Here is a 26,790-nt window from a genome sequence, read left to right on the forward strand (position 1 = left end):
TTGTATCGGTAATGAAAATGTCTAAACCAAAATTTATATTCTTTTATATTTAAATCACTTTATTTTAATATATATATATAAAATGAGCTTTGTTGAAGGGAGCCTGAGCAGTAAGATTTTCATTGCCAATAGTCATGTTTCCATCTAATTATCAAGCGCATTTCAAGCAAACTTTTAAATGTCGCAAAAAAAGAAAATGTGAATTAAAAGGGTTTCTATTAACTGGTTTAGAGCGAATAAACTAGACTACGCAAAGCGTAGTTTCGTCACAAGTTGACGTTACGCGTGGTTGCTAAGTTCTTTGGCTAAACGGAGAGAGGCAGCGTTGTACAAGTTGGCCACCTGAGCAGAAGACAGGGTTGTGGCAGAAACATTTAGTGTCAGCCAGACAACCGTTCACCGCTGTATATACGCGGCGTGCAGGGCCGTACCATTCAAGCAACCGATTTGTCAATTTACCCGATGTAGCTGAGGCACAGGCTATAGCGCACCGCAACTCCACCACGCACATTGTGCCACAAGCGTACGGCGCCCTGGATGGGACCCGTATCCCGATCCTTCCCCCATCCGATGGATATCCCGGGACTTCACGTGAGTTACGTGTTCGCTACGTCACAACTTATTCGGCAAAGCTGTTTCCATCTCCCATTTTGCGCATTAACTCTTTTTCGAAAAAGGCTAAAACCACCTCAAGTGAGCGTATAAAACTTTTTTAAAATTTGAGGATTTGTTTTTTTTTTTCTAATTAAGGTCCCATGAGGTCCACCGGAAGGGGAGGGACTTTGCCTCACAATGGCAGAATTTAAACACAGAAGGTAAAGACGGGAAAGTACTTCCTTTTTGCAGCATAAAAAGGGTCCTAGGATGGACTTCCCCTGCGTACAAGCCTACAACACGCTTGCTCATATGTTTTAAAAAAAAAAAAATTCTGAGGCCCTGAAAGCAAATAATTTCCCTCCCGATGTCCATGTTTACAGCATGTCTCTGTTGGCAGTAAGACAGCAGAGATGAACAACTTCAAAAAAAAGAAAATCTACACGTCTAAATTCCAGAAGAAGGAAATTCCTTTTCTAATGAAAAGTGTTGAAAGGCTTGAACCATTTATAAAATATGCCAGGTGTGTCACGGTAAATTCACACAATAGTACCTAAATTCCTCTCCTGTTTTTTGTTCAAAGTAAACCGCGGCTATTTAGTGATAGAAATTCAAAGTTAAATGGTGAATCAAACATTGCTTTTACAAAAATCAATTCCTATTCCAAAGGCATCTACGACAATGCCTTTCATACATTCATCCTGGCTTATACATGTCTCTTATGTGATTTAAAAAGAAAGTAAATGGGGCGGCCTGGCTAGCTGACCTGGTGGAGCGTGTGACCATATATAGAGGTTTACTCCATGACACAGCAGCCGTGGGTTCGACTCCGACCCGCAGCCCTTTACTGCAGTTTGACTGCGGTCCACGAGCAGTGATTGACACTGCGTTAAAGTGCCCATATTATAAAAAAAAAAAGAGAAGAAAGAAGTTGGAGAAACAGCTAGCTAGCTCATGTAGTCCTTACCTAGCTACTGAGCATGTGCGAATGACAACAGAGATGTTACAGAAGTTGAGAGGTCTCACTCTGTAGCTAAAACAGAGACCTGAACACACAGGGTGAAAAGAGGAGCTGCAGCAATGTGCAGTACAACAAAAATATGGTGTTTTTTGAAAATTAAACCATGTAAACCTATTCTGATACAATGTCAAATTACAATTATGAACCTGAAAATGAGCAAACTTGGCCACTTTAAAGGGTGTTTCATGCTTCTTGCTGCAACTGCAGCCTGTGCACAGAGGGTGTTCGGAGGGTCTGAGCACCAAGCAGTTACTAAAGAGATGAAGTCCGTTCTTGGAGCTGCTCTGACCAAAATCAGTACGAACTACCACACACTACGCGCACTGTCCGTACCGCCCCGACCACAAGAAGGATAAGACCCGTTTCAGAGACTCTTTGGGTTTGAGTGGTTGTTTTCCTAACGCAATTAGGAGCACCACAAGGAGGCAGAGGGATTTTTTTCACAGATTAATCATATAGTACTGCCCCAATATAATTACTGTAGCTTGAAGTGGTTTAGCAATGTAAAAGCTCTAGGTCGGTACTGTAAAACTGACTAAAACTACATTCTGATCTGATAAGACTAAAGAACTGTTGGCTCACACACAAAACACAACGAGTCCTTCCCAGTGAAGTGGTTAGTTCAGTGCCTTAGGTCTTAGCTGGATCTCTCTGCCTATTTGACGAGTCTGTGGGGATTTTTTCAGAGGAGGCTTGTGGATTTTCTGTGGCTCAACCAGATGGCACACCGCTTTGATTTCCAAAACCCCAGTAAATAAATATTAATCCAGCCAAAAGCAGCTTCCTGGAAACAGAACCTTGGAATCAGGTCTGTGGCGTTTGCCGTGGGCCTCTACATTTCTTTTTGAGCTCAGCAGGGCTCTCTACCAACCAAAACAATCTCTCTGGCTTTGTACCAGGGTTGTGTATATTCATAACCCCTCAGTGAAAAACATAATTTGTAAACGAGGCTATTCTATCATTGTTGGTATTACAGAAATGCTAAAAGATAGTAACTACACTTTATTTTTGGACATTTTGTCCGTTCAATTCTATTGAATTCAATTCAATTCAAAAGTCTGTCCAGTGATGACCAAAGTGCTGTCTGACTCTTCTTCTTCTGCAGAAAGTGGGCAACCGTCCCAAGGTTCAGATCCCCAAAAAGGTCCAGGCCCTGAAACTCCCAGGATTAATGTTTGCCAATCAGTTTTTGGTAATATGATAATATTCTTACAGTCCTCAATTCATAACCTGAAGAAAGAGTCTGAGGTGACGCTTAGGAAGCTATAACAACTGTCCCTGGGACTGGTGCATGAAAGCACATCGCCTTTTTATTTTTGAAGGGCACTTTAATCCAAGTGCCTCAGAGTGACCCGAGTCCTTTGGTTTTCAGCACAAGTGGGCACAAAAAAGGAACTCGCTGACCCTGCAGGAGGAATTCAGTACATAATGAAGGAAATAAAGTGCTTTGCAGAAGAGTGAAGGCAAAATAAATGAAAGCTACAGTATGGCATGAGAAATGAACAATAAAAGAAAGAAAAAAACTAGGTTGGATAAATATTTTAACCAAGAACAAAATGAGTGCACAGTTTGAGTCTTTGACTTCAAGGGCCTGGATATAGGATTGGAGATGTACGAAGGGTCCATCAGGATCTTAAAGGACAATTGGAAAATGAACCTAGGGGTTAATAACACATGTGTACCGAGTCGACCGTTCTCTGGGATATGTTTTCATGCTAATCGAATGTGTCTCTAGCTTGAAACAAGCTAGCGCAAACAGGTTATAGCTTTTTAACGCTAGCCTTCAAGGCAGAGGGTAAATCGCTATTTCTACGCCACTAACAAGGCTCAAATAGCACCACACTTCAACGGTAGCATAATAAGGGTCCCTACATGTAAACCGAAGCATTGGGAAATTTGCAAGTGTACAGACAGTTTATTAAAAAGATAGTTTAGGAAGACTGTCCCGTTCACGTATACAGGCAGGCGCCATATTGGGAAAACAGTCACGACCAGTCGATCGAGGAATACCGTGCAACCAGTTTTCCCTAGGTTCATTTTGCGCCGGAACTGTCCTTTTAAAATGGCGAAATACTGAAGCCGTCTGGAGATTTGACCTCCCTGGGTGACCGTCGTCTGAAGTTTCAGTTTATTTTTAACCGTTGGATGAAACCAGGTCGGAGGTTATGGCACTCTGAAATGGGGTTGGTAGTGTGAGCATTTTCCTACTTACTTTGAAGCTCAGGAGGGAAAATGTGGTTTGAAAAAGATGAGTGGGAGAGGATTTAGTCAATCTTTACAGCCAGAGAGTGGAAATGTGTTACCTGATCTGTTATCCTTCCTGTCTTGTTAATCTCACACACATGGCTGGGAGGTGTTTTCGGGGGGCTTTCACACCTGCCTCATTTAGTTCGGTTGAATCGCACTAGAGTTCATTTTCCCCCTTGGTGCGGTTCATTTGGGAAGGTTTGACTGCAGGAATCGCACTTGGATCGGCACCGAAAGCGGATCAAACGAGCATACCGTGACCTCCTTGATGAGGTGGTCTGGGTACGCTTTCAATCCAGCTCTGGAGCGGTTCGTTTGTGCTGAGAACGTAATCCGACCTCGAAACCGCACCGACTGTATGTACTCCGCCAGTCTGAGCTAAACGGCTCCTATAGTCACGTGTGCTTAGCAGTCTGCGATGCAGCAGAGCAGCAAACTGTAGCAGGTCGCGGTGTTTCCAAAGCGTGTTGGAAGCGTTTCCAGGCAAAATAGAATAGGAAAAGATGTTTATATGTCATTTAGACACGAATACATATCAATAAATGAATGTTGATGTTTGAAAGTCTCGAGGTTTTGACATAAATGCAAATACAAATGTAATTTAAAAAACTGTTTCTAATATTGTCAATCTGCAAGTTTGGACTGAACCTCTTTTCATTCATTTTATTCAACTCACGAGCTGACTGATGGCGGCTTTGACTCCTCTGCACTTTAAACGTGGTTTCCGGTAAACATCTGTGGTATTTACCGCACACTCATCCACAGCATCATCATTATAGGTGCTCGACTGCAGTTGTCCAATTTCTCTGATGCATACTGAACGCTCATTGATATGCAAGGCCCTGCGTTGTTTGGGAGTCTGAGACTATTTAGAACAGCAATGTTCATGGTAAGTGCCAATCGGTCATTCTGTACTCTCTCAGGGATGTGACGCAGTAAAAAAAAAAAAAAAAAAAAATAGAAAAGGACGGATAAGTATACAGTACAGAGAGGGAAAAACAGAGAAATGAGAGACAAAAGTGGAAGAGACAGAGAGAGATAAACAGAGAGAGAGAAAGAACTTGCAGAATGAAATAAATAAATAAAACCCAAATGGGATGAGAGGAGGGAGCGGGTGCCCATGGGAGGAGAAACCACGAGACAAAATGAAAGAGACAAAGAGGGAGATATAGAGATCGAGGTAGAGGAGAGAAAGAGAAATCTGTTTGTTCCGAAGAAAAGTGGAGAAACAAAGAAACCATAACCTTGAAGCTGAAACACTGTGGTCTGGGTTAAATGCTGAAAACACCAGCAGTGACACAAGAAAGAGTGTGTTCAGTTTTTCACCTAAAACCAGGATCTTTTCCATAACTGAAGTTGTTGCCTAAGCCTAACCACATGAAGAACCCCAGTCTGCAGGTATCAGAGTTCTGCCTTTTGTACGTATATCCACTATCAACCCCAGCCAACTAGAGCTGTCAATCGTCCTCTATAATACCATTCGAATTTCATTTGTTTGGTTTTTTTTAATAATTTATTTAATGCTCAAATGCAGCCTGTTATTAATATGTGCTACACTCCTCAGGCATATGCATTGCCAATGCCACTATAAGCATGTGATTGTTGTTACACGTTCTGTCCACTAGAGGGACTTCTAACATCAGCCTGGCCTTGAAAGGGACCTACGTCACGGCGCGTTGCATTTCTGGCGCGGCGCTTTGTTTACATTAATTTCCCACCACGAGCACACAGCGACAAACCAAAATCAACAGAGACCTCTGTAATGAAACATGATCTAACAAGTGTAGTGAAGTAGCTCTGTTGTAAAGGTTAATGGTGCTCGGTTAGCACAATGACATCATGTTAGAAAGCACAGCCAAAACGATTTGCAGCTAACATAAAGTTTAGCTGTCTCCATAAACTTCCCAGCTAAGCTAACGTTACTATAACTCATTAGGAAACCAGAACGAGCTAACTAATGTTAACATAAGCATTTTGGCTCGTGGATGTCGATTTTAAAGTCACGTTAGAACTATTTCCCGTCCTTTTTCAGATTTCCAGCCGCAGCCTGTCACTCCCCCTGTACTAACATTACTCGGTACGTAACGTTAGCTCACAATGCCTTGTGTTTCTCACTCCCGTAACTTATTGTTCAGACGTAACATGAGAAGAGGGAGATTAGCTAATATTAGCCAACCTATTTATGAGAGAAAAAAAAATAATTACATTCGAATAGTAATTTGGCAAAGGCTTCAATGTAACGGACGTTCATTAATATCAAAATTCTTTAAGATCTTTAAGAATCCAAACCTCTCCATTTAGAACCTGATGGTAATGAAAACATTAAAATCGGCAGAGAAAATGTAACTGTTTGGTTACTCCCACATATCACCTGTCCGAGAGGACAAACTAACCCCAAACAACACTCGTCTGCTCCTACAGGGTAACTGCTACTAACATTACAAACACTTGAAACCCCTCTTCATTACACACTGTTGCTGTAATCAGCCTCAAAGTCATGTAAACAGCAAGTTAAGGTCAAAATGCAGTTTAGAAACAGTTTAGCTTCAGTTTGAGGTTCCAAAAACGTTTTCCGTCATCGGACTTTGTCGTCAGTGTGCAGAACGTTGCGTCTTAACTAATATCTAAAGCGGTACGCCAAAAAAAAAACATTTGTTGTTGTTGAGACATTTCACTCAAAAGGGCCCTATCTTGCACCCGGTGCAGCGCAAAGCCCGACGCAAGCGTCTTTGCTAGTTTAGGACCGACGCTGTTGTCAGTTTCCCGTTCAGCGCCCGAATCGTTTAAATAGCAAATGCACCTGCCCCCATCTGCGCGCCCATGGGCGTGCTGGTCTTACAGGGAGGTGGGATCAGGCGTATTGCTATCTTGAGTCAGCGGGAAGTGATCACATCATTGACCAACAAAAACCTGGTCTAAAGTCAGAAGCAAATGCTTTTCATTGTTATTTTAACAGCAAATTTGTCAAATGTGCTTTGGTTTATGCACAGCGCGCGCACACTAGGCTTGTTACACACACAGGGAAGTGCTGCAGCAGACAATTATGCAAAAGATTGCAAAGAAAAATATTACAGTGCAAAGAAATCCTCCATCATAACAGCAATGCTCCAAGGTCCAAACACGCCTGGCTTTTAAAGGGAATGGGAGAAGACCCTCTGATTGGTTAATTGCATGTTACGCCCCAAAACACACCTATGAATTAACGAAGACACTAAGTACAACCCTTCTGAACCATGCGCCCGGTGCACGGACCCTTTTTTTCCTTGGATTCGTATACGCCCTGAACGCACCTGCGCCATGCGCTTCACGCCGTGCGCTTAGATTGTTAAAATAGTGCCCAAAAACTCAAATACGAACGTTGTGGTGGCACCAGAGGAACTTTCCAGCTAAATTTAGCCCATTTAGAATTTTAACTTGCAAATCACCAAATCATTGCTGACTGTGTATTTAGCAGTAAGTATGTATTGTATCTTTCACTCCCAATATTTCTGTTATGTAAATCATAGAGGAAATGTTTTTATAGCATTCTGAACAAAAAAGGACTGCTGACTTCCTGCTCACACTGCGAGCAACCCCATCATTTAACATTAAAAGCAGCAGAACAAGCCCATTTCCATCCAACACATATTTATCTCGGTGTGGCAACCAATCAGATCTTTTCTTTTGAGCCAACAATTTTGTCGGGAGAGTCAAAAAAAATAAGTAAGCATACGAGAAGTTGTTTGCAGTGATTACATCTCCATTGTGAGGATCGGAGAGGCCGATGGAGGCCTTTGAGGGATATTTTGTTTTGTTAAATACATGATTTTTATGTTTCAAATGTGCGTTTCCAATCACAGAACTCACACTGTGCATAATCAGCGAGGTGATAAAAAAAGCTATTTCTCTGAAAATAAAGCAGAGGAAATGAAATGAAACCCCAGAATGACTGTGTTAGTGTTTGGGGGCGGCAGTGAGAAAAAGGTAAAAAACTAAAAGTTTCTAACTTTCAGTATTGATTGGCTTCTTTTTTTGGTATTGTTTGTTACCGGCACGCTGTCTGTTTAAAACGAGCCCCCCGATTGACGAAGGGGAGTCTAATTATATTTGTCTCCGTTTGGCCGAGGTCTGAGGAGGCTGTAATGATGGGAAAAGACAGCGGGCTCTGCCAGTCCGTCACAGCGAATAAGAACTTTCCCTCCTAATTGACCTGCCTGATGGCTGGTTCTCACTTCAAAATAAAAAATTAAATAAATTCTAAGAAGACTGTGATGGATGGACCCCAAGGTGTCCAGTCAGTTTTACAGACAGCGCGCATTAAACCACATAGATACAGTATATCACGGATATAATTGTGGCATCGCTGAGCTCGTTTTTCTTTTTAAATTCACTCTGCTTTCGAGGGGTTTAGGTGCTATTTACCCTGCAGCGAAATAGCCACAAACAACGGTGTGTGTGGGGGGGGGGCATAATTTCCATGGAAATGACTTTGCGGCAACCATGCCAAGCGGATGTGGGAAGAGGTTGGCTCGACACAACTCGATTCCTGCTCCAAAGTCTAATCCTCAAATTATCACTCACTAAGCAAATCTGCCCCCCTCTCCTGTTGACTCCTTTCCCTGCATCACTTTTCACCTCCTCTCCTCACTCATCCACCTTTTTTTTACCTTCAGGTGCCCCCCCCTCCAGCTCTATCTATCAATCTGCCTGCATCAGGGTGGGGGAAAATAACAGAAACGCCGCATGGAAGACAACCGTATCTGGAAAATAAATCCCCACAGTTGTTATATTGGAAGCCAGTATGACTCAAATCTAAACCAGTTCCCTCCAATGAATACCAAAGGTTTAAAAACAGGCAAAAAAAAAAGCAAACTTATCTAATGGGGTGAAGGAAAGAGTCTGAAAAAACTGTGGCGGTGCGCAACAAAAAGGACCCATTGCCATATATAGTGAAAGACTACAAACGGCGAGGTGAACTTTTGAACACAAGTGGCTCTAAAGAGCAATGTTTTCAAGAGCAGATGTCTGTGCTGCTGGCTTCACATGTTCAACCATTACTGCGCTAGTAAAGAAGGAGAGGAAGAAGAGAGGAGAACGGATGTTAATATTTCAGGTTTTTAAATACTAAAACACAAATGCTCTGCGGATCTTTTCCTGAGGTGGAAATTACATTTTACGTGTTTGTCTTTAAAAAGGTACAGCGCGACAATTTGCAAAAATACTCTTATTCTCATTTTTGAGTTTGGGCTCCTGCATGCTGGCTGCGTGGCGAAATAGAATAGGAAAAGATGTTTATAGGTCACTCTGACATGAATACATTTAATAAATGACATTTTGACGTTTGAAAGTCTCTAGGTTTTGACATAAATGCAGATATAAATGTAATTTAAAAAACATATATATTCTGAAGCCTATTTACTGCCGACGGAGGTAGCGTGCAGGAGACCTTCGATGAGAAGATTTGAACTATTCTCAGACACGACAGTGGTATCAATCTTCTCATGGAACTATAGGCAAGAAAACAAATCAGAGTATTTCCCAAAATGTCAAAACTTGTTCCGTTAAAGCTGCATAAACAGATTTTTTACTGGCCAATTGGAGGTGTAAACCTGGGAAACCTATACACTATCCACACCAAATTATTGCTAATTTTTTGAAAGTTTTTCATATACTTCAACACTTTGTACATCTATAGCGTGAGACAGGTGCGTTGGAGGGGGATAAGTAAGTCCAAAGTTGCAACAAAACTCCTGCACACTGTCTGACTCCTTTCTTTGCAACTTTTGAATGTTTCTTTTTTTTTTTTTATTAAATGAAAATGTCTTAACATGAATCCAATAAATTATAAGCAAATACAAGTCAGAAAGCACACTGATGATGGGCTTACTTGCCTATGGGTTAGGTAGACATCCACAGATACAGTTAATCCTAAGGATTTACTGTGCCACGTAAAAAGACATAATTTATAAAATCATACCAACTATTATTTTCATAGCTTAGTATTCTATGCACTAAAACGGTATGTGTAAAGGCTTTAGGCTGCCCAAACGTTATTGTAGGCAACTTCATTTTATACAATATATGTAGTAAGTATGCTGCTCAGTCTCTCTTTCATTTAAGGGGTCTTTGGCTTAAAAAAACTTTGAAGACCCCTGATCTATGGATCACCCCCCAACCGGCAACGTCGCAATAGCCACTGCTAATGCTTGCTCTTGGGAGAATTACTGGAATTGTTTGTAAATTATAGTGTGTGGTCTAGACCTACTCTATCTGTAAAGTGTCTCGAGATAACTCTTGTTATGATTTGATACTATAAATAAAATTGAATTGAAATTGAATAAAGCTGTTATGGTTAAAGCGTTAGCAATCAATTAGCAACCAGAATTAAGTTGAATCAATGCCTCAGTACAGTCTGACACTGCTGGTCTCCGTGGTAACACCGCCATTTGGGTCCCACGTCAAGAAGCCAAAAGATGCTGCTGGGATTCTCAGTAGCACAAAAAAAGAAAAGGTCTGATGAGTCATTCCTCACAATTTTCCAGACTCGGGTGGTTTTATGGGTGCAGAAAACTGAAGTCTGAGTCCTGAAGGCATGTTGCCAGCTGTTAAATATAGTGCCGTCTATGGGCAGCCATACTGACTAAAAGCTGTTCTGAAGATGAACGGTGTCCTTGAACAGAGTCACGCAGTCTAAGGTGCTGTTTATATCTCTGCAGAGAGGTGTGGGATGCTCTGGCTTGATGTTTGTAGAGACAAACTGTAACAAAGTCAGTTATTTCTAATCTGCAGACATTGTGTGCCTTACTACTACTACTGTAGCAGAAGTCACCACGACAGACTGCAGTAAAAACGGTACGTCTGTTATACAATACCAGTTTCATTACCAGTATAATATTGAATATGATATGAATAAGTAAAAAAAGAAGCCAGTAGGTTCAACCAGTATCGATATCGGCTCCGATACTGCCTAAAACGTTGGTATCGATATTGGGAAGTGCTGGAGTTTATGCACCGATCCGATACCACGTAATAAAGGCCTAAAGAAAATCTACTTTTCACCTCCTCTCCTCACTCATCCACCTTTTTTTTTTACCTTCAGGTGCCCCCCCTCCAGCTCTATCTATCCATCTGCCTGCATCAGGGTGGGGGAAAATAACGCCGCATGGAAGACGACCGTATCTGGAAAATAAATCCCCAAGACACTTGTCCAAGACTAGTCGATAACAAGTCAAGACCGAGTCTTAAGAGGTTAGAGTCCAAGACAAGATCGAGTCCAAAAAGGTTAAAGTCTGAGTCCAGGACAGAAAACAATAACGGCCAGGATCTCCAGGAAAAGGCACGATATGTGTGTCTCCATTTCAAACACCACTGCAGGTTGACTGCTTTCAGCAGCAGAGGTTGATTGTGGGCGACAATGCTGTCGTTAGTTCGTCGAAACTCTACTGCCGAAGTTGCTGCCTGGCTCGGCAACGTTTGCTAATGTCCGCTAGCATACGTACAGGCTAACTATAGCCAGTTAGCTTTGTGTGTAACGTACGTAACAAAAACCCACCCATCTCGTAGGAACGAAGCTTAAGTATTTTAATTCAATAAAAGGATGGTACAAAAGGAGCACTAACGCCACAGGTCTTATGTTGACAACGTGGACACGGCAGTCGTAATATTTATCTAGCAGGCTAGGCTAACGCTGTTGCGCTAACGTTAGCAAACGTCGCCGTAGCGTTAGCTAGCTGTCTAAACTTGTGAAAAGCCGAACAGCATCCCCGTCAAAGCTGTGTTTCACTTTCCCTCCAATATTATTATGAAGATAATAAAGACACCTGGTCTCGGTCGAGACCAAAAGCTCTATTTGGCAAGACCAGTCGCAGAGACCGAGACAAGTCCAAGTCCAAATACCAGCGAGTCCGAGACAATTCCGAGACCATAGAAAAACCATCTCGAGCCCAGTACTACAGCCCTGGACTAAACTTACAACAAATACATACAAATAGACAAGATACTTTCAAACAGGTTATGGGACCATTCTTGGACTTTGTTGAACAAAATGATATGGGTGATATACTGGCAAATGAGGGGATTTATGAATAATTTAGTATTTTTTTCCTGTGGGAGAGAGATGTTTGTATTGGCTTGTGTCACTGTCTGATTTGTTACATGTTCCAAATATATCCTATAAGAAGGGTGAAAGGTAACGTTCTTTGTATTAAGTCTTTCTAATGTGTGTTGTTTTATTTTCATTTCATTTAAAAGGTTTTTCCGTGTATTTGTATTTTTTGTATGTTATTGCGGTCAGTTGTTTGTTTTTTTGCTACTATTGTTTTTCAGGCTATGTCTACAATTCTTTAAGTCTTGGTTAAAATGAAACTCAATATTAAACATAGTGTGAAACTAAGTCTTCTGGTCCTGGAAACTGGTGAGCACTGAGTACTCTAATTCAAGCGCTGCATATAAAAAAATCTGGACTGGACTGGTGGTGAGAGTCAACACATTCTCATAAACGTGTTCGTATGATATCATACGGAAACTTATGGACTACAATTTGTATGATATATGAAATTACAACGCCTGCCAGCCAGTCACGTTACAGTAAAGTTTAGCTGCCTTTCGTAGCGGTCTTTAGTAAAATTAAGCCCACAAAAGCTGACTGTGAGCCAGGTTCGGAGCACCGTAAGGTGACGGTCGTTTCAGCGGCTGTTGCAGTTGAGTTTAGCCGACAAAAAAACCACTGGTTCCCTTAAGTAGTACTCTCGGGACACGTGGAACACCCGTTTCCTTGGTGTAGGTCTAGCGGTCTTTAGTAACCAACTTTAGATTAGTTCTTCTACTGGAGTTAAAAACACTTGTGTGCACGGCGATCGCTTTTGGCTCAAAACGCCGCTTAAAAAACAAAATGTAGCGATGTAAATGTAGCCTCAGTAAAGCCCGACAGGGTTACAAAGTCACAGCCAACGTTGACATGAACCGATATTAAAAACGCACATGAAAAGTAGCAACAGCTTAAAAGTTCAAATGAGGCCTGCAGTCGTCACAGATGCTGCCTGCTTATTTTTGTAAAACCTTTAGTTTAACAAAAGCTTTATAACTTTTTGTTGTTGTTGTTGTTGTTACACGGCATTAACACTATTCTTAAAGCAAACAGCAAAAAATGATAATTCACCAGTCTATTTTTAACTAAAATGCCCTATTTGAATCGGGCATTTTGTTTTTTCAACAGTAACAATGACGACATGAATTTTTAAAAGTATCTCTCGTGGTATGGTTACATTATTAAGAAGTGCTTGCATAATGCATTTCGGGGAATAAAACATGAGGGGCTGTGACGCAGAGGATTAATGAGCTCCGTTAATCTGATGTCTCCCTCAACATCAGAGTTAGAACGTACCAGTCTGCTGTGTGTAGAGGAGTACGTGTGCGGTTATTTTGTAGCCGATGTTTAAGGAATTAATGAATAGAAAGAGAAGCTTTTCATACAGTGTAAAGCAAAAACACCTCACAGTAGCACTAGAGAAAAAGGGTTTCACCAGTCAGTATGATTTACCCTAATCCATCCTCTAGTCGTTGAGACATTTTACACCAAAATGGTGGACCAGCCAACGCACTGACAGAGCGACATTGCCTTCCCTAAAACCACGCTGCCAAAAAGCTTAAAAAGTATGACAATTGGAAGAAAGAAAGTTCAACCGTGGAAGTATCCGGGCAAAATTTTGGTAGGGGTACACCGATTATCGTCTCCGGCCACTTATCGGGCCTTTTTTTTTTTGGGCAGTTTGCAGATTATCTGTGTCAGTGTTCATTTTGCCTGATAACTGATAACGTTTATGAATTAAAAAGTGGTCTACTTTGGCTCGGCTCCAGCTCTGTGTCTGTCCCTCTGCTCCGGTTTCTCTCACCACTGAGTCTGACTTAATGTCCCGCCCCCCCACAACACTGTCCGACTCTTTGTTACTGCCTATTATTATTATTAAGTTTGCAATTGATTAAATAATTGCTTAAAACAACACAAGGCTGAAGACCTCACTGTTCTCACCCCCCCACAACACTATCTGACTATCTGTTACTGGGTATTATGTTGAGAGTTTCTCATTTATCAAATAATTGCTTAAAGCATTTAAACAATGTTTTGTGTTGGAGTTTGTACCATTCCAAAATCTTAATTTTAAATTACCGATTTTCATTTTTGCTGTAAAATATCGGTTGCATTAACTACTAATAATCGGTACTAGTATCGGTCGATCCCTAAATGTTGGATTTTAAAAATACACAATCTGTGGTACAAATGCAATTATTGGCAAACAACCAGCAACTCATCTGAGGCTTCTCCCTATTAATTCTCTTTAACCCTTTCTTTTCTTTTTTTAAAGATTACTTTTTGGGCATGTTGGCCTTTATTTTTATAAGACAGCTGAAGACACGAAATGGGAGAGAGAGGGGAAATGACATGCAGCAAAGGGCCGCAGGTCGGAGTCTAACCCGCGGCCGCTGCATCGACGAGTAAACCTCTATGTATGGGCGCGCTCTCTACCAGGTGAGCCACCCAGGCGCCCCCTTTTCTCTTTGCTTTCTATTTGTGAAAAAACAAAAGCATTTCCTTAGTGTTGTTTACCGTGAAGTATGATGATCAGCATATGTTTGTGGCAGGAAACAACCGTTTGACTCGGGGTGGACCTGAGATCGTGTATGCCTGACTCTAGTAAGAGGTAACAGCAGACAGTTGGCAGCTACATGCAAACAGACAGTAAAAAGCCCATAAGGAGACAGAGACAGAGAGTCGGGGCCATTGGAGGTCACCGGATATTTGGAGCTCTGACTCTCGCTTCCCAATATAACCGTGTGTGGAGCGACAGCTGCTGTGTGTCCTGAAGAAGGTGGGCCGTACCACATGCCTGAGTCACAGTGTGTGTGTGTGTGTGTGTGTGTGTGGGGGGAGTTTGCCGGTGGCAGAGTCTACTTCAGACAAATGTGATCAATGCATAAACAAGTGCAGAGACGAGAGAGAAATGGCCGCTAGCTGTCGGCAAGAAACTGCCGTTGCTGCTGACTTTCTTTAAAGTGCTCATGTTATGCTTTTTGGATTTTCCCCTTTCCTCTATTGTGTTATGTATACCTTTTTTTGTGCATGTAATAGGTTTACAAAGTGAAAAAGCCCAAAGTCTCCCCCAAAGGGACTTACCATCTCCAACAGAAACCACTGTTCACCAACTGCTCCAAACAGCTCTATTGTAGTCCAGCCTTTACTTCAGAGACAAACGTGGTCACTTTGGAACACACGTTATAATGCTCGGCTAGCTGCTAGCATGGCACGCCATTATACTCGGCTTCTGACTGGCTAGTAGTCCTTACCTAGGTACTGTCAGGGCACACCCTCATACTCTGCTTCTGACTGGCTAGTAGTCCTTACCTAGGTAGTGTCAGGGCATGCCCTCATACTCTGCTTCTGACTGGCTAGTAGTCCTTACCTAGGTACTGTCAGGGCACGCCCTCATACTCTGCTTCTGACTGGCTAGTAGTCCTTACCTAGGTACTGTCAGGGCACGCCCTCATACTCTGCTTCTGACTGGCTAGTAGTCCTTACCTAGGCTAGTCAGGGCAGTCTGCTTCTGAGTGGCTAGTAGTCCTTACCTAGGTCAGGGCACGCCCTCATACTCTGCTTCTGACTGGCTAGTAGTCCTTACCTAGGTACTGTCAGGGCACGCCCTCATACTCTGCTTCTGACTGGCTAGTAGTCCTTACCTAGGTACCGTCAGGGCACGCCCTCATACTCTGCTTCTGAGTGGCTAGTAGTCCTTACCTAGGTACTGTCAGGCAGTCCTCATACTCTGCTTCTGACTGGCTAGTAGTCCTTATCAGGGTACTGTCAGGGCACGCCCTCATACTCTGCTTCTGACTGGCTAGTAGTCCTTACCTAGGTACTGTCAGGGCACGCCCTCATACCTGCTTCTGACCCTCTGACTAGGTACTGTCCTTCTGTACTGGCTAGGGGCACGCCCTACTCTGCTTCTGACTGGCTAGTAGTCCTTACCTAGGTACTGTCAGGGCACGCCCTCATACTCTGCTTCTGACTGGCTAGTAGTCCTTACCTAGGTACCGTCAGGGCACGCCCTCATACTCTGCTTCTGACTGGCTAGCTGTGGGCACGGCCTAAACGCACCTGCGCCACGCGCTTCTCGCCGTGCGCTTAGATCGTTAAAATAGCGCTCTATAAAACAAAGAGTTAATTTTACCCATTGGGCGACACAGAGACACAAGCTAAATAAGACCCCCCTCACCAAACACAGGACGCACACAACCTTCACCACAACGGAGTCCCTCCCACCCAGAGCAGACCCCGAGTCAGTCTTGAGGCATGCGTCGGACCCCGACAGTAGGCTGCAGTCTGTCCACGCTCAGCTTGTAGCTTATTTATAGCAGCTTGTTCCCCAGAGGAACAAAGTAATTGAAACCAAATGTGTTGCCGGGACTGATATGCCCGTCCACCCTTCTCCTCCCTCTCTCTATATACACAACAATTGCAGAAAAGAGTGGGAGAGAAATTTAGAGCAAGCAGCCTTGGAAATCACATTTCTTGCAATTTCATTTTTTGGAAAGGAAAAGAAAAAGTTCCTGAGCTTCATTTTCCTCCCTAACTTCTTCACAAGTCCACAACAGTCTCATTTTTAAAGTGGTTACAATGTTTTTTTCCCCCCGGGCCGACGAGCACAAATTGGGGGGGGATACAAAACATAAAAAAAACTTTTGCAAACTAAGAATAAGTACCACAGCTTTGATTTGGGCCACTCTTTTCTGACGGAATAAAGTAGCAGAAGTCCAAGCTCAGCCCACCCGCCCACCCACCCACCACAGCCACGCTTACTGAGCAGTCCAAACAAGGCAGAGAAAACAAACTTACCATGCTTTCTTTTCTTCTTTTCTCTCCCTGTTTTCCTCCTAATTCCTTTACTTCCCCTCTGTCCTTTAGTTCTGGGCTCCCAGTGAGCACTGCTCAGAGTCAACGTGCGTCAGGCGGATAGAAATAGGACTGAGTTGCTGCTAAGAAGCTGCGTGAGGCCTTCACTGACCAAAAGTCAAAGTCAGGCAGCCACCTCTCTCTCTCTCTCCCCCCTCCCCGCTGCCTTGCGCTCGTGTCAGCTTTTCCAATAACAAACTGCTCCCCCCGCCTCTTTTGGCCAAGTCCCTGTTTCCTGGACGCGTGGTGGACTCCTGTGACCCGCCTGTCTCCCTCTTCTTCTTTTTTTCCCCTGTTTTTGAAGGCTCGGCTGTGTGACAGCCTTGTTGCTCCAGCCCCTCTTGTCTCTCGGAGTTGTAGCCCTGCCTTCCTGCCTAAATTTAGAACCATAGACACATGTGGGCCTCTGGTTTGAAGTTTAAAGAGGTGGGGACTGAAACAAGTACGCATGCGGGGCGTGTTTGGATGGCTTTCCCCCCCAAATATGCAGGGTTTTCCATACAATTATACTGGAAGGGTTAGGCGCAGCGCCCAAAATCGTTTTGGGGCACAACCCAAGCCGAATGAATATAAAAATCAATGTGAGCATCAAAACTAACTGAATGAATTGTCTCAGATCTGATGACTGGAGTTGGTCCTCAGTGGACGTCTTTTGCAGCTTTTGTCTTTTAAGCTTTTTGAACGGAGCGAGCTGGGAAATCATCATGGCCACCCACACAACTCAGCAAAGATTGTTCTTGCTCAGGCTTCAACTTCTGGATATACGGCGGCGTTGCCACAATGGATCGAATGGCTTCGCCATTACGGAAATACAACTCTAGCGCATGACCTCAACGTCATCGTTCTCAGCCACTCCCTCTGTTCGCTGATTGGACCGCCAAATATTTGTCAAAAGCCACGAATATACCGCAAACCCAGACGATGTACTGAAGGAAAATGAAAATTGAGCCGAAGTACGTAGGCAGGCGGAGCCAGACTACCGGTTCGGCATCGGAATCGTAACAATCCAAACGATACCCAACCCTAGTGGCTAGTGTTGTATTAATTCATGTACAATTTTGCAGTCACTCGCTTTTCTTTAGCAACATGTTTTGGATGGAAACATGGTGGCAGTATGTGAGAGCATGCATGTGTGAGTGCACGTGCTCAGGACAGAGAGAAAGAAGCAATTTAAAGAATGCAAATTCCTCTCCTCCACTTGAATGTTGTGCGGCCTGACAGCGAGAGAGGGGTGGAAAAAATCCTCACAAAGCTTCTCCTACAAAGCTCCACTTTCTTTCTCTCTCTCTCTCTCTCTCTCTCTGCTCCCCTCCTCTCCTCTCTTCCTCCCTCTCTTCACAGCCACACTGATCCCATTCTCCCTGCCTGCTTGTTTGTGGTGAGACTGATTTCGTAGGTTAGGGGAATACTTCATGCTTTGATGTTACATCCAACAGTTTCACAAGCACTGTGCCTTTGATAAGAAAAAGCAAGGTGCTTTATTACAAAAGGAGGTTAAAAAATCCTCTTATGTGCCCATAAAAACAGGTTAAGCTGCTGATATGTCCGCGCCCCCCCAAATTCAACCAACACTTATTTTTTTTAAGCCACGTAATTTAAAAAAAAAAAAAAAAAAAAGTTTGTTCTTCTCCCTATGAGCCACGATGGGAATGCGGCCACTCTCTCAACTAGCAGCGGTAGCTACAAGAAAAAGAAAATGAACAAAAAAGAATAATAGCAATCATTGTCTAACAGGCCAGGCAAGTCCTGAATCTCAAGGGGGCAGCCGGGAAGAAGGCTGCTGACGCCGGAGGAGGGGGGGGGGGAGAGAGAGAGAGAGAGAGACTCTGTTTGCCGTGGCTGCGGCTCAGGCTCCATTTGATGATGTATTAATCAATAAATGAAAGGGGAAATCCCTAATAGGCCTCTGGTAAAAGGGAGGAGGAACACGGCGAGGCTCCGTCTCATGAAGAAGACGTAGTGTAGGCAAATACACACGGGGAGGCGAAGAGGCGGGAGAGCTCGTACACGGACTGATTTTTAAGCTGTTGAAAAGAAGATGGAGGAGATAGCAAGGAGTTTGAGTTCGAGAACACGTCAGTTAGGCAGAGCTGATGTCGGGGGGCAAGAGAGGAAAAAGACTCATTGTTGGAGTTAAGTTCCAGTGGGCGGAGCATTGATACAAGTCTAAAAACATCTAAGACACAGCTAGTTTCCATTTTTTTCCCCTTCACTTTCACAAAGTTGTGTGCTTCTTGACTGTTTTTTTTTAAATGAAATCTGTTTCACAATATAAACATGGCTGACCAGACAGTTATCTTATGACCAAGGGGATAAGTGTCTCTCCACAACGCATAGCTCCTATGGCGCCATTTTGATGCTAACAAGCCATCCCCCCCCCGTTAGCATCCCATTGACTCCCATTCATTTTGACGTCACTTGACAGCGAATAACTTTACATCCGAAGCGTTTAAAGACTCCATTTGTCCATTGTTTATTTCTAAAGAAAAACGACAATGTCTAAAAGGCTCCATTACCTTGTACCTCACGTTATGGCTCCATAGCAGACGGTTTTTATAAAAATAGGCTAACGATTGTGTCATAACCACGCAACTTACTGTCGCACAGTAGAGGAATTACCGTACAGTACAGGAGAAGCTTGCCTAATAAAAAATTTGAATGAATTAAAAAGTGAGCTACTTTGGCTCCAGCTCTGTGTCTGTCCCTCTGCTCACGGTTTCACTCACCACTGAGTCTGACTTAATGTCCCGCCCCCCCACAACACTGTCTGACTCTCTGTTACTGCCTAATATGTTTAAAGTTTGCAATTGATTAAATAATTGCTTAAAACAACACAAGGCTGAAGACCCATTCTTCAGCCTCACTGTTCTGTTGTCCGTTCTGTATACTCTAAAGTCACTTTTGATCATGCAGGTTTCCGGTTTTAGGATTTGGGACTCTGGCTCTTTGTGAATGGAATCTGTACGTATAGTGCATTGCCAGACCTTCCTCAACAGCGCTGCAGAGGAGGAAGGTCTTATTGGCATTTCTTTAAACCAATCACAATTGACTTGGGCGGCGCTAAGTGCTGGACACAATGATGTTTTGGTGGAACATGTGTTCGTTCAAAAGTTGTTTTAGTCGTGCAACAGAAAACTCAGATTGGACAGTGTGCCAACACAAAGGAAGTGGAAGGTGACGGCCGGCAGCACCTAAACAATCCCAGAAATGAAATGTCGTATATAATACTACTAGTAATATAGACTAGTATACTTTTAAGTCATGTTTGAACGTGCAAGATTTCCAGTTTTCAGATTCAGGACACTGGTTGTTTAGCAACGAGAGAAAACTCAGATTGGACAGATAGTCTAGCTAGCTGTCTGGATTTACCCTGCAGAGATCTGAGGAGCAGGTAACCATAGTCCCCACAAATCCACCGAATTTAAAATGCCAACACAAAGAAAGCGGAAAGAAACTGAAAATAGATGGACCCGGCTGAATTTCCTGCAGCACCAGAGCAATCCCGGAAGTGGAACACAAAGGATATAGACTATTGCTCCCCACACACTATAGGAACAAAACTATATAATCTATCATTACATGTTTTTTAAATTTTTTTGTGTGGGCCAAGGCAATAGTTTTTCTGAAACTTTTAGACATTTTCAGAAACATGTCTTTAAGTAGACAACTTGATGGAGTTTTATCCAACAGGCTGCCGTTTTGTTTTTGAATTTTGAAAAAACTGAATTTTATAAACTAGATTTTAGTTTTATCATATACTAGCATGTCCAACTATATGACATTCAAGAAATGTTCTAACTGACTAATAAAGGACAGATGCTGAATAAATGTATCGATGGGGACGTTTTTTTTTGTGTCACTGAATGCTTCTTTAATTTCCGAGCGTCCTCAGTGCTGCTGCTGACGCAGCTCTAAAACCTCAGCACTTGAACGAAGGAGTCAATTCAGCTTTTTTTGTTTTCTTCTCAGCGCGTCGAGGTCACTTCCCTGTTAATAAGTCATTTGGAAAGTCGCCTCGGCGGAAAACAAAGTCGCGATTGGTAAATCGTCACAAGTGGCCCCGGCTCACCTGAAGGCGTGGGCGGTGGAAAGTGAAGAAAAGGTGATGAATAGGCCCATTGTCAATGTCAGAGTTATTATCATATTATATTTTCTCTATTTCTCTAAACCACCGACAAGTGATAGCTCAATAAAGTTGACTTACTTAACCCTCCTGTTGTCCTTGGTTCAAATTTGACTCGTTTTATTGCAGTTTTTTGCATCAGAATTGTGGGTTTCTTTCAACCAAATTGCCCCCAAAAAACATGGATGGTTCCATAACACGCTCTTTGCAAGTTAAATGAATGCTCGGTTGACGACTGAAAAAGATAATGAAATAGTTTCAAAACAGTATCCTGACCAAATGTCGACATATTCTCATCTGTGATAATCCATCAACATCCTCTGATCCCAACTATTAGTCAAAATAATTCATAATCTCTGCTTTTTTTTATTCTTTTCTTTAATTATTCTAAACGGGAAGACAACGCAAGGGATTAATACTGTGGTAGTGAACCCTTTGTATGGCTGTTGCTACATGCATTAGCTACAGGAAACAGAAGCCACGTGGCCTATTTTCCAGGAGTTGTCTGACTATTATACTTTCTCAGTATTATTCTCAATAGAATTCTTTCTCAGTATTTATTCTCGATATCTATTTTTAATGTCACGGTATAAAACCTAAATTTTCCTTCTTCTCGGTTTTCATGGCTGCGTGCTCTCTTCTCCGGTTCTTCCTTGCCTTCCTTTTTGCCAGGAGGCACCTCTTTTTCCATCGGAGGAAGTGAACTCACTGAAATCACTGAGAAGCAATCTGAAATCACTAGCAGTCAATGAAACTGTCAGTCACCAACCGGCCCATTCAAAGCACGTATAGTGTAGATGTATTCCTTACTCGGTGAATCGCCTTCAATTTTCTCCAACACTGTGATTCTTTGGGCCCTAAAGAAAGTTAGTCATTTATATGGCTCAGAGGAGATTTTTGCTGTATCGCAGCTCGACAGAAGCCACTCGTATCCATTCTTGAAAAAAAAAAAATGCTGCTGTGTGCAACAAACGCATATTACAGGACGGCATCAGTAAAGTTTCTCCACATGCATTTTTAATAAGTAGCAATGGCCCTTCTCCTGGATGTGCAGTTTAAGCAGAAATGCTCAGTAAGTCATCATAATAAGGTTTCTGCCATGAGCGCCCCAGCGAACAGTTGTACCCATACAACCGCGCTGACAAGAGGGTGAACGGGGCCTTTTAATGGGCCAAGCCGGGAATGGACTCAACTCTATCGTTAAAATATATACGATGACCTGTCTCATGTGTAGTTGGGTAATCTATAAAACTTACAGTAAGATGGCTGAGCCATTTTAAAAGCAGCTATACATATTGGCCTGTTTCCCATTAAATTCTCACTAGCAGCAAAGCTACAATGAGCGCAGAGACGTTTCACTGCTGCAGAATCCGAACTGTAGAAGTAATAGGCTCGTTCGAGATGAGCTGCGCCTCGCCTGTAAAGTGGACGGGAGCAGGCGGTGGCAGCCGCAGCAGGGGGCGGTGACAAAAAGCCGCGCTCAAGTTGTAGAGTTTCCAGCCTACATGCTTAACAGGAAGTCACAGAAACACTCACATCCTGTTAGGTCTGATTCTGATTTAATAAAATGTTATCATACCCATATATCAGCTTGTACACAGTCTCCAGTTGTGGTTATTAAGACAGAGTAGCTGTCAAAATGCTCTACACGCAACATGTGTTCTCTACACAATCCGCTTTTAAATCAGACAAATAGCAGTTAAAATCCCTCCAATTCGAAAACAATAAAAAGTTTATATAAAACGTCATCATGTCGAGTCGATTCTGAACCAATCAGCTGTTGGATCAGGTGAGAGCCAGGCGCTTCCCAGCATGCCCCTGGGTCCGCCTGGTTCTTGCAGTCGGTGTGAAGCAACTGCGCTGCCTGCGTCTCAAACCTGCGGCTGCCTCGATAGCGCGAGGTGATCGTTGCCCATGCGGGCATGACTTCAGAGCGAGTCGGGATCAAGCCGGTCGATTTCCGATTGATGTTGATAGGGGATATTTCTAGTCTAGCTAGCTGTCTGGATTTACCCTGCAGAGATCTGAGGAGCAGTTAACCATAGTCCTCACAAATCCACCGGAGGTTAGAACGCCAACACAAAGAAAGAGGAAGGAGACGGATATAAATGCATCTGGTGAAATTTCTTGCAGCACCAGAGCAATCCCGGATGTGGAACGTCAAGGATATAGACTAACAGTGACCTGACTTTACTCCGCCGAGGTTTGTTACGGGAAGTGAGGCCCCTCCCCCCCCGCCCCCGTGTGTAGAAAAGTACCATAAGTGGCGGCTGCCTTGTCTTTTTTCATATCACTATATATATATAGATAGATAGATAGATAGATAGATAGATAGATAGATAGATAGATAGATAGATAGATAGATAGATAGATAGATAGATAGATAGATAGATATCTCACAAGAAACAAATATATCGCAATGTCAGTTTTTTAGGGCTGTGCTCAATTGAAGAAATTCTTCTCACTCATTCAATTGTACCGACTAATCGATTAGTTGATTTAATCGACAGATCTGTAAATCTGAGTTTCTCTGCAAAGAGTCATGCTAAAGCACCACTTTAGTTCTTGTGTTAACCAGAGATGTGCTCGTATGTTTCTTGGAAATAAGTCATTCAGCGTGAAAAAAGCATCAAACATGACTAATGGACTAAAGAAATTTTGACTAAGACCAAAACCTACAGTTTTTTTCCAGTATCGTGCAACTGACATGTAAAGACAGCAGCTCTCCAAGGCCTCAAAGTTTGAGAGTCTGGGGAAGTTCTTTTTTTTGACATTCAGGGGCAAAGAGGGGAGAGTGGAATTAAAAGAGACAAGGTGCACATAGAGACAAGCCCGGCAGGTTAATGATCACAGTGCCACCGCCAGGCTCCCGCCATCTGGTTGGCTTGTAAGAGAAGCTGTTCCTGCTCAACACAAATGAAGCTATGTGGAGGGGGGCGGGGGTAGAAAGGTCAGTTGGTGACAGGGCGCTAGGAATCTGGTAGAGAATTGCGATTAATTGTGCGAGCGGGTGTGTGGAACAGAACGGCGCTTGCTGACAGTGATGCTAACAAGGGAGCAGAGAGACGGACAGCCGGTCTTTTGCAGGGTTGTCTTATTGGTAACCAAGACTCCATTAAAAGTGAAAGAGTTAGAGTCTGAGACACAGAGTTCACCTTTTGGGGAATGTCACAAAAGAAGATAACAATAACTGATTATTTGACAGCAGGTGGGACTCGCACTCGTCAGTTTTTCCTGTAAATGGTGACACCCCCCCATTTGTTGTAAGTACATGGATACAGACATTACGTGACGTATGCTGCATGTTCACCTCCTGTTGTCTCCTACAACCTCTGTCACAATGTAGAAAACAACGGAAGAGGCGAGACTTTGTTACAGGAGGGTCTTTTTAAACCTCTTGCAGGGTTTTCTCCGCCACTGGAAGGTTTAGGTGCTGCACCCGAGCCCAAAAAGTCTTTCAGTTACTTTCATTCGGCTTAGGTGCTGCCCAAAACGGCTCGGGTGCTGCACCTAAACCCAACGAAAGTAACTAAGACTTTTCCCATGGCTAATGATTGTAGTTGGAGTTGAAGTTTTGTCTGGCAATTTATGAACTGCTCTAGCTTTCCCAACGTTTAAGACACATATATGGGGATAGTAACAGTCCAAAATGATGTGGAAAAGAGATGCAAAACTACCACAAAGGGACACAAACCAACAACAGAGACCCAAAACAACTCCAAAGAAAAACAAAAACTACCAAAAAGAGACACAATGCGGCTGCTAACCCTAACCCTGCGGCCAGAGGAACTTAAAAATCCCCAAATTGGTCCAGTCGGAACATGAGAAAAAAAGGGTTCTAGGAATTTTATGTTCTTGGAACTGCAAAAATCCCTCCGGTGCTGTTGTCATTTCCACCATCAGTCCAGGGTTCAACAATAAGGGTTGCCAGATTGGCCCCGGGGCAAGTTACACGCCAGGTCGGGCAGGTAAATCTAACATAAATGATGTTATTGTTCTCTTGCCCCCTGTTGGAAAATGCTTGTTGAATGATTTGAATGTGCCATTGGCCAATTAAGAATGGAGTTGGTGCTTAACGCTGACACTTTGACGTTGTTTTTTGAAGTTTGACATATTTTTCCGTGTTTCTTTTACGTTTTTGATGCTTTAACAAGGTTTTGTTTTTTTCGACGATTTTGAAACTTTTTTAAAGACTTTTTGTATAGGGTCAACTTATAATTGACTTTGGTATAGCAGGATTTGGTTTCTCATTTGCACGACAGTAAAAGTGAAGAAAAAAGACCCTACGTTGAACACCGCAGTTGACCATGTTCTGTTTCAATCACTAGCTTTCCCTCCCTCACACACCAGCCTTCCTCGGGCTATTCCACCACACGTTGTCGGAACGGAGACAGAAGAGAAACATATTGCTCCTATTATACGCCGGCGTTTGGGTTTTCCTTAGAAAGCAGCGGTTGTGTTTCCATTGGAGCGCGTGATGTAGATGATGGCTTTGGCAGGCGGCAGACAGGCCTGCTCTTCTGATGAGCGAACACTCGGCTGGAGGAGAATGGGATGAGAAGAGGCATGAAAAATGGTGCAGCGTTTAGCGTCGCTTGGCACCGCTGCCGCGGGTTCATTGAGTCGGAAGCACCGAGGCCGTCTTTGTGGGGTGTGACTGTCGCTGGCGGATGACAGATTGCATTCTGGGTCCTCTGAGAGGAGCGCAGAGGATGAGATAATGGTTAGGAAATAAAAGTCTCCCAAACTGTGGAAGCAGACAAAATACTCTGACATAAACTGCCAGCTTAAGGTAAAATATTCAGCTACACCACAAAAACTGCTACCAAAAGAAAAATGTCACATTCACCCATTTTCACCCTCACATAACTGAACATATTGTGTTTGAAAAGCCGTATTGATCTGTAGGCAAATGGCATTTTTGGCATGAAACATCGCTGCTTGGCACGTCCTGGAACAAGCTGACAATCTGGCCTTAAGAAGTCAATAAAATGGTTTCCGTGAGGGGCCAGACGGCGCTTACTCCCTCAGATTGGGACATTATGGGATTGCTGTTGATTCCCTCATCTAATTGTCTAGTCATCAGAGGGGATTTGTCAGTTGAGCTGACCGGTACTTTCAAATCAACGCATTTAGATCTCTAGAGTCACAGAGGTAGCTATCTATTTGGACACTATTTTTATGGACACCCTGGCAGCCAATCAGAATGGAGTATATTGAATAATCGTGCTTTACAAAGAGAATAAAATTTGTCCTTAATATATATTTTTTTCTGAACGCTTCTTCCTCGGGCTAAAGGCAAAGTAATTAAGCAGTAAAAAGCAGGCCTGGCTGTATTTGTACAGTACAAGATGTTGGGTTTGCCCTGTAGTAAGACAAACTGGTGTAGCGGTTAATCTCCTCACTACCACACATTCCCTCCAGTCATTTTCCTCCAATGAGGATTGTAGCATCACAGGACAACTGCCAGCAGCTCTGAGCCAATAATAGCTTAATATCAGTTGATCAAAATCTAGAGATCGGGGCTACTCTTGGCAATGTCATACACAAGGCAAATTAGTGCATTAGCATGCAAACTCCAAATCTTTTATTAACCTTAGGGCTGCACGATGTGAGGGCAATGTGCAATAACGATATTACTTGTGATAAACAGACAGATATAAAGTGTTCTCGGTTCTGCGTTTCCACTGCGGTCAGTATTCTGCTAAAACACAACAAATTCCTTGTTGTGTAAATAAAAGGACATCATTTCATACATACATCTAGCATTCTATTATTAAACAAATTAAACATTGAGTTAAATATAACAAGGCACCACTAAAGAAATAATGACAGTTAAATTTAATGTGCAGTTTTCTACTGATATTTTCTTTCAACAAACAA

The 26,790-nt window shown here is 42.9% G+C and overlaps 1 protein-coding gene across 5 annotated transcripts in view; it reads right to left on the reverse strand.

The window, feature by feature from the left end:
- sgcd (sarcoglycan, delta (dystrophin-associated glycoprotein)) overlaps window positions 1-26,790 on the reverse strand; it is a 323,072-nt gene that overhangs the window by 158,149 nt on the left and 138,133 nt on the right. The window contains exon 1 of one of the 5 annotated variants that reach the window (XM_028595708.1): window positions 16,728-17,048. The exons of the other annotated variants lie outside the window; for them this stretch is intronic. Within the exon in view, the coding sequence (XP_028451509.1) occupies window positions 16,728-16,730 (3 nt within the window). The 5' untranslated portion in view covers window positions 16,731-17,048. Of the gene's footprint in view, window positions 1-16,727; window positions 17,049-26,790 lie in introns of those variants that run through there. 5 annotated transcript variants of the gene reach the window in all.

Source organism: Perca flavescens, chromosome 13, assembly GCF_004354835.1.
Source record: "Perca flavescens isolate YP-PL-M2 chromosome 13, PFLA_1.0, whole genome shotgun sequence".
Classification (NCBI taxonomy): domain Eukaryota; kingdom Metazoa; phylum Chordata; class Actinopteri; order Perciformes; family Percidae; genus Perca; species Perca flavescens.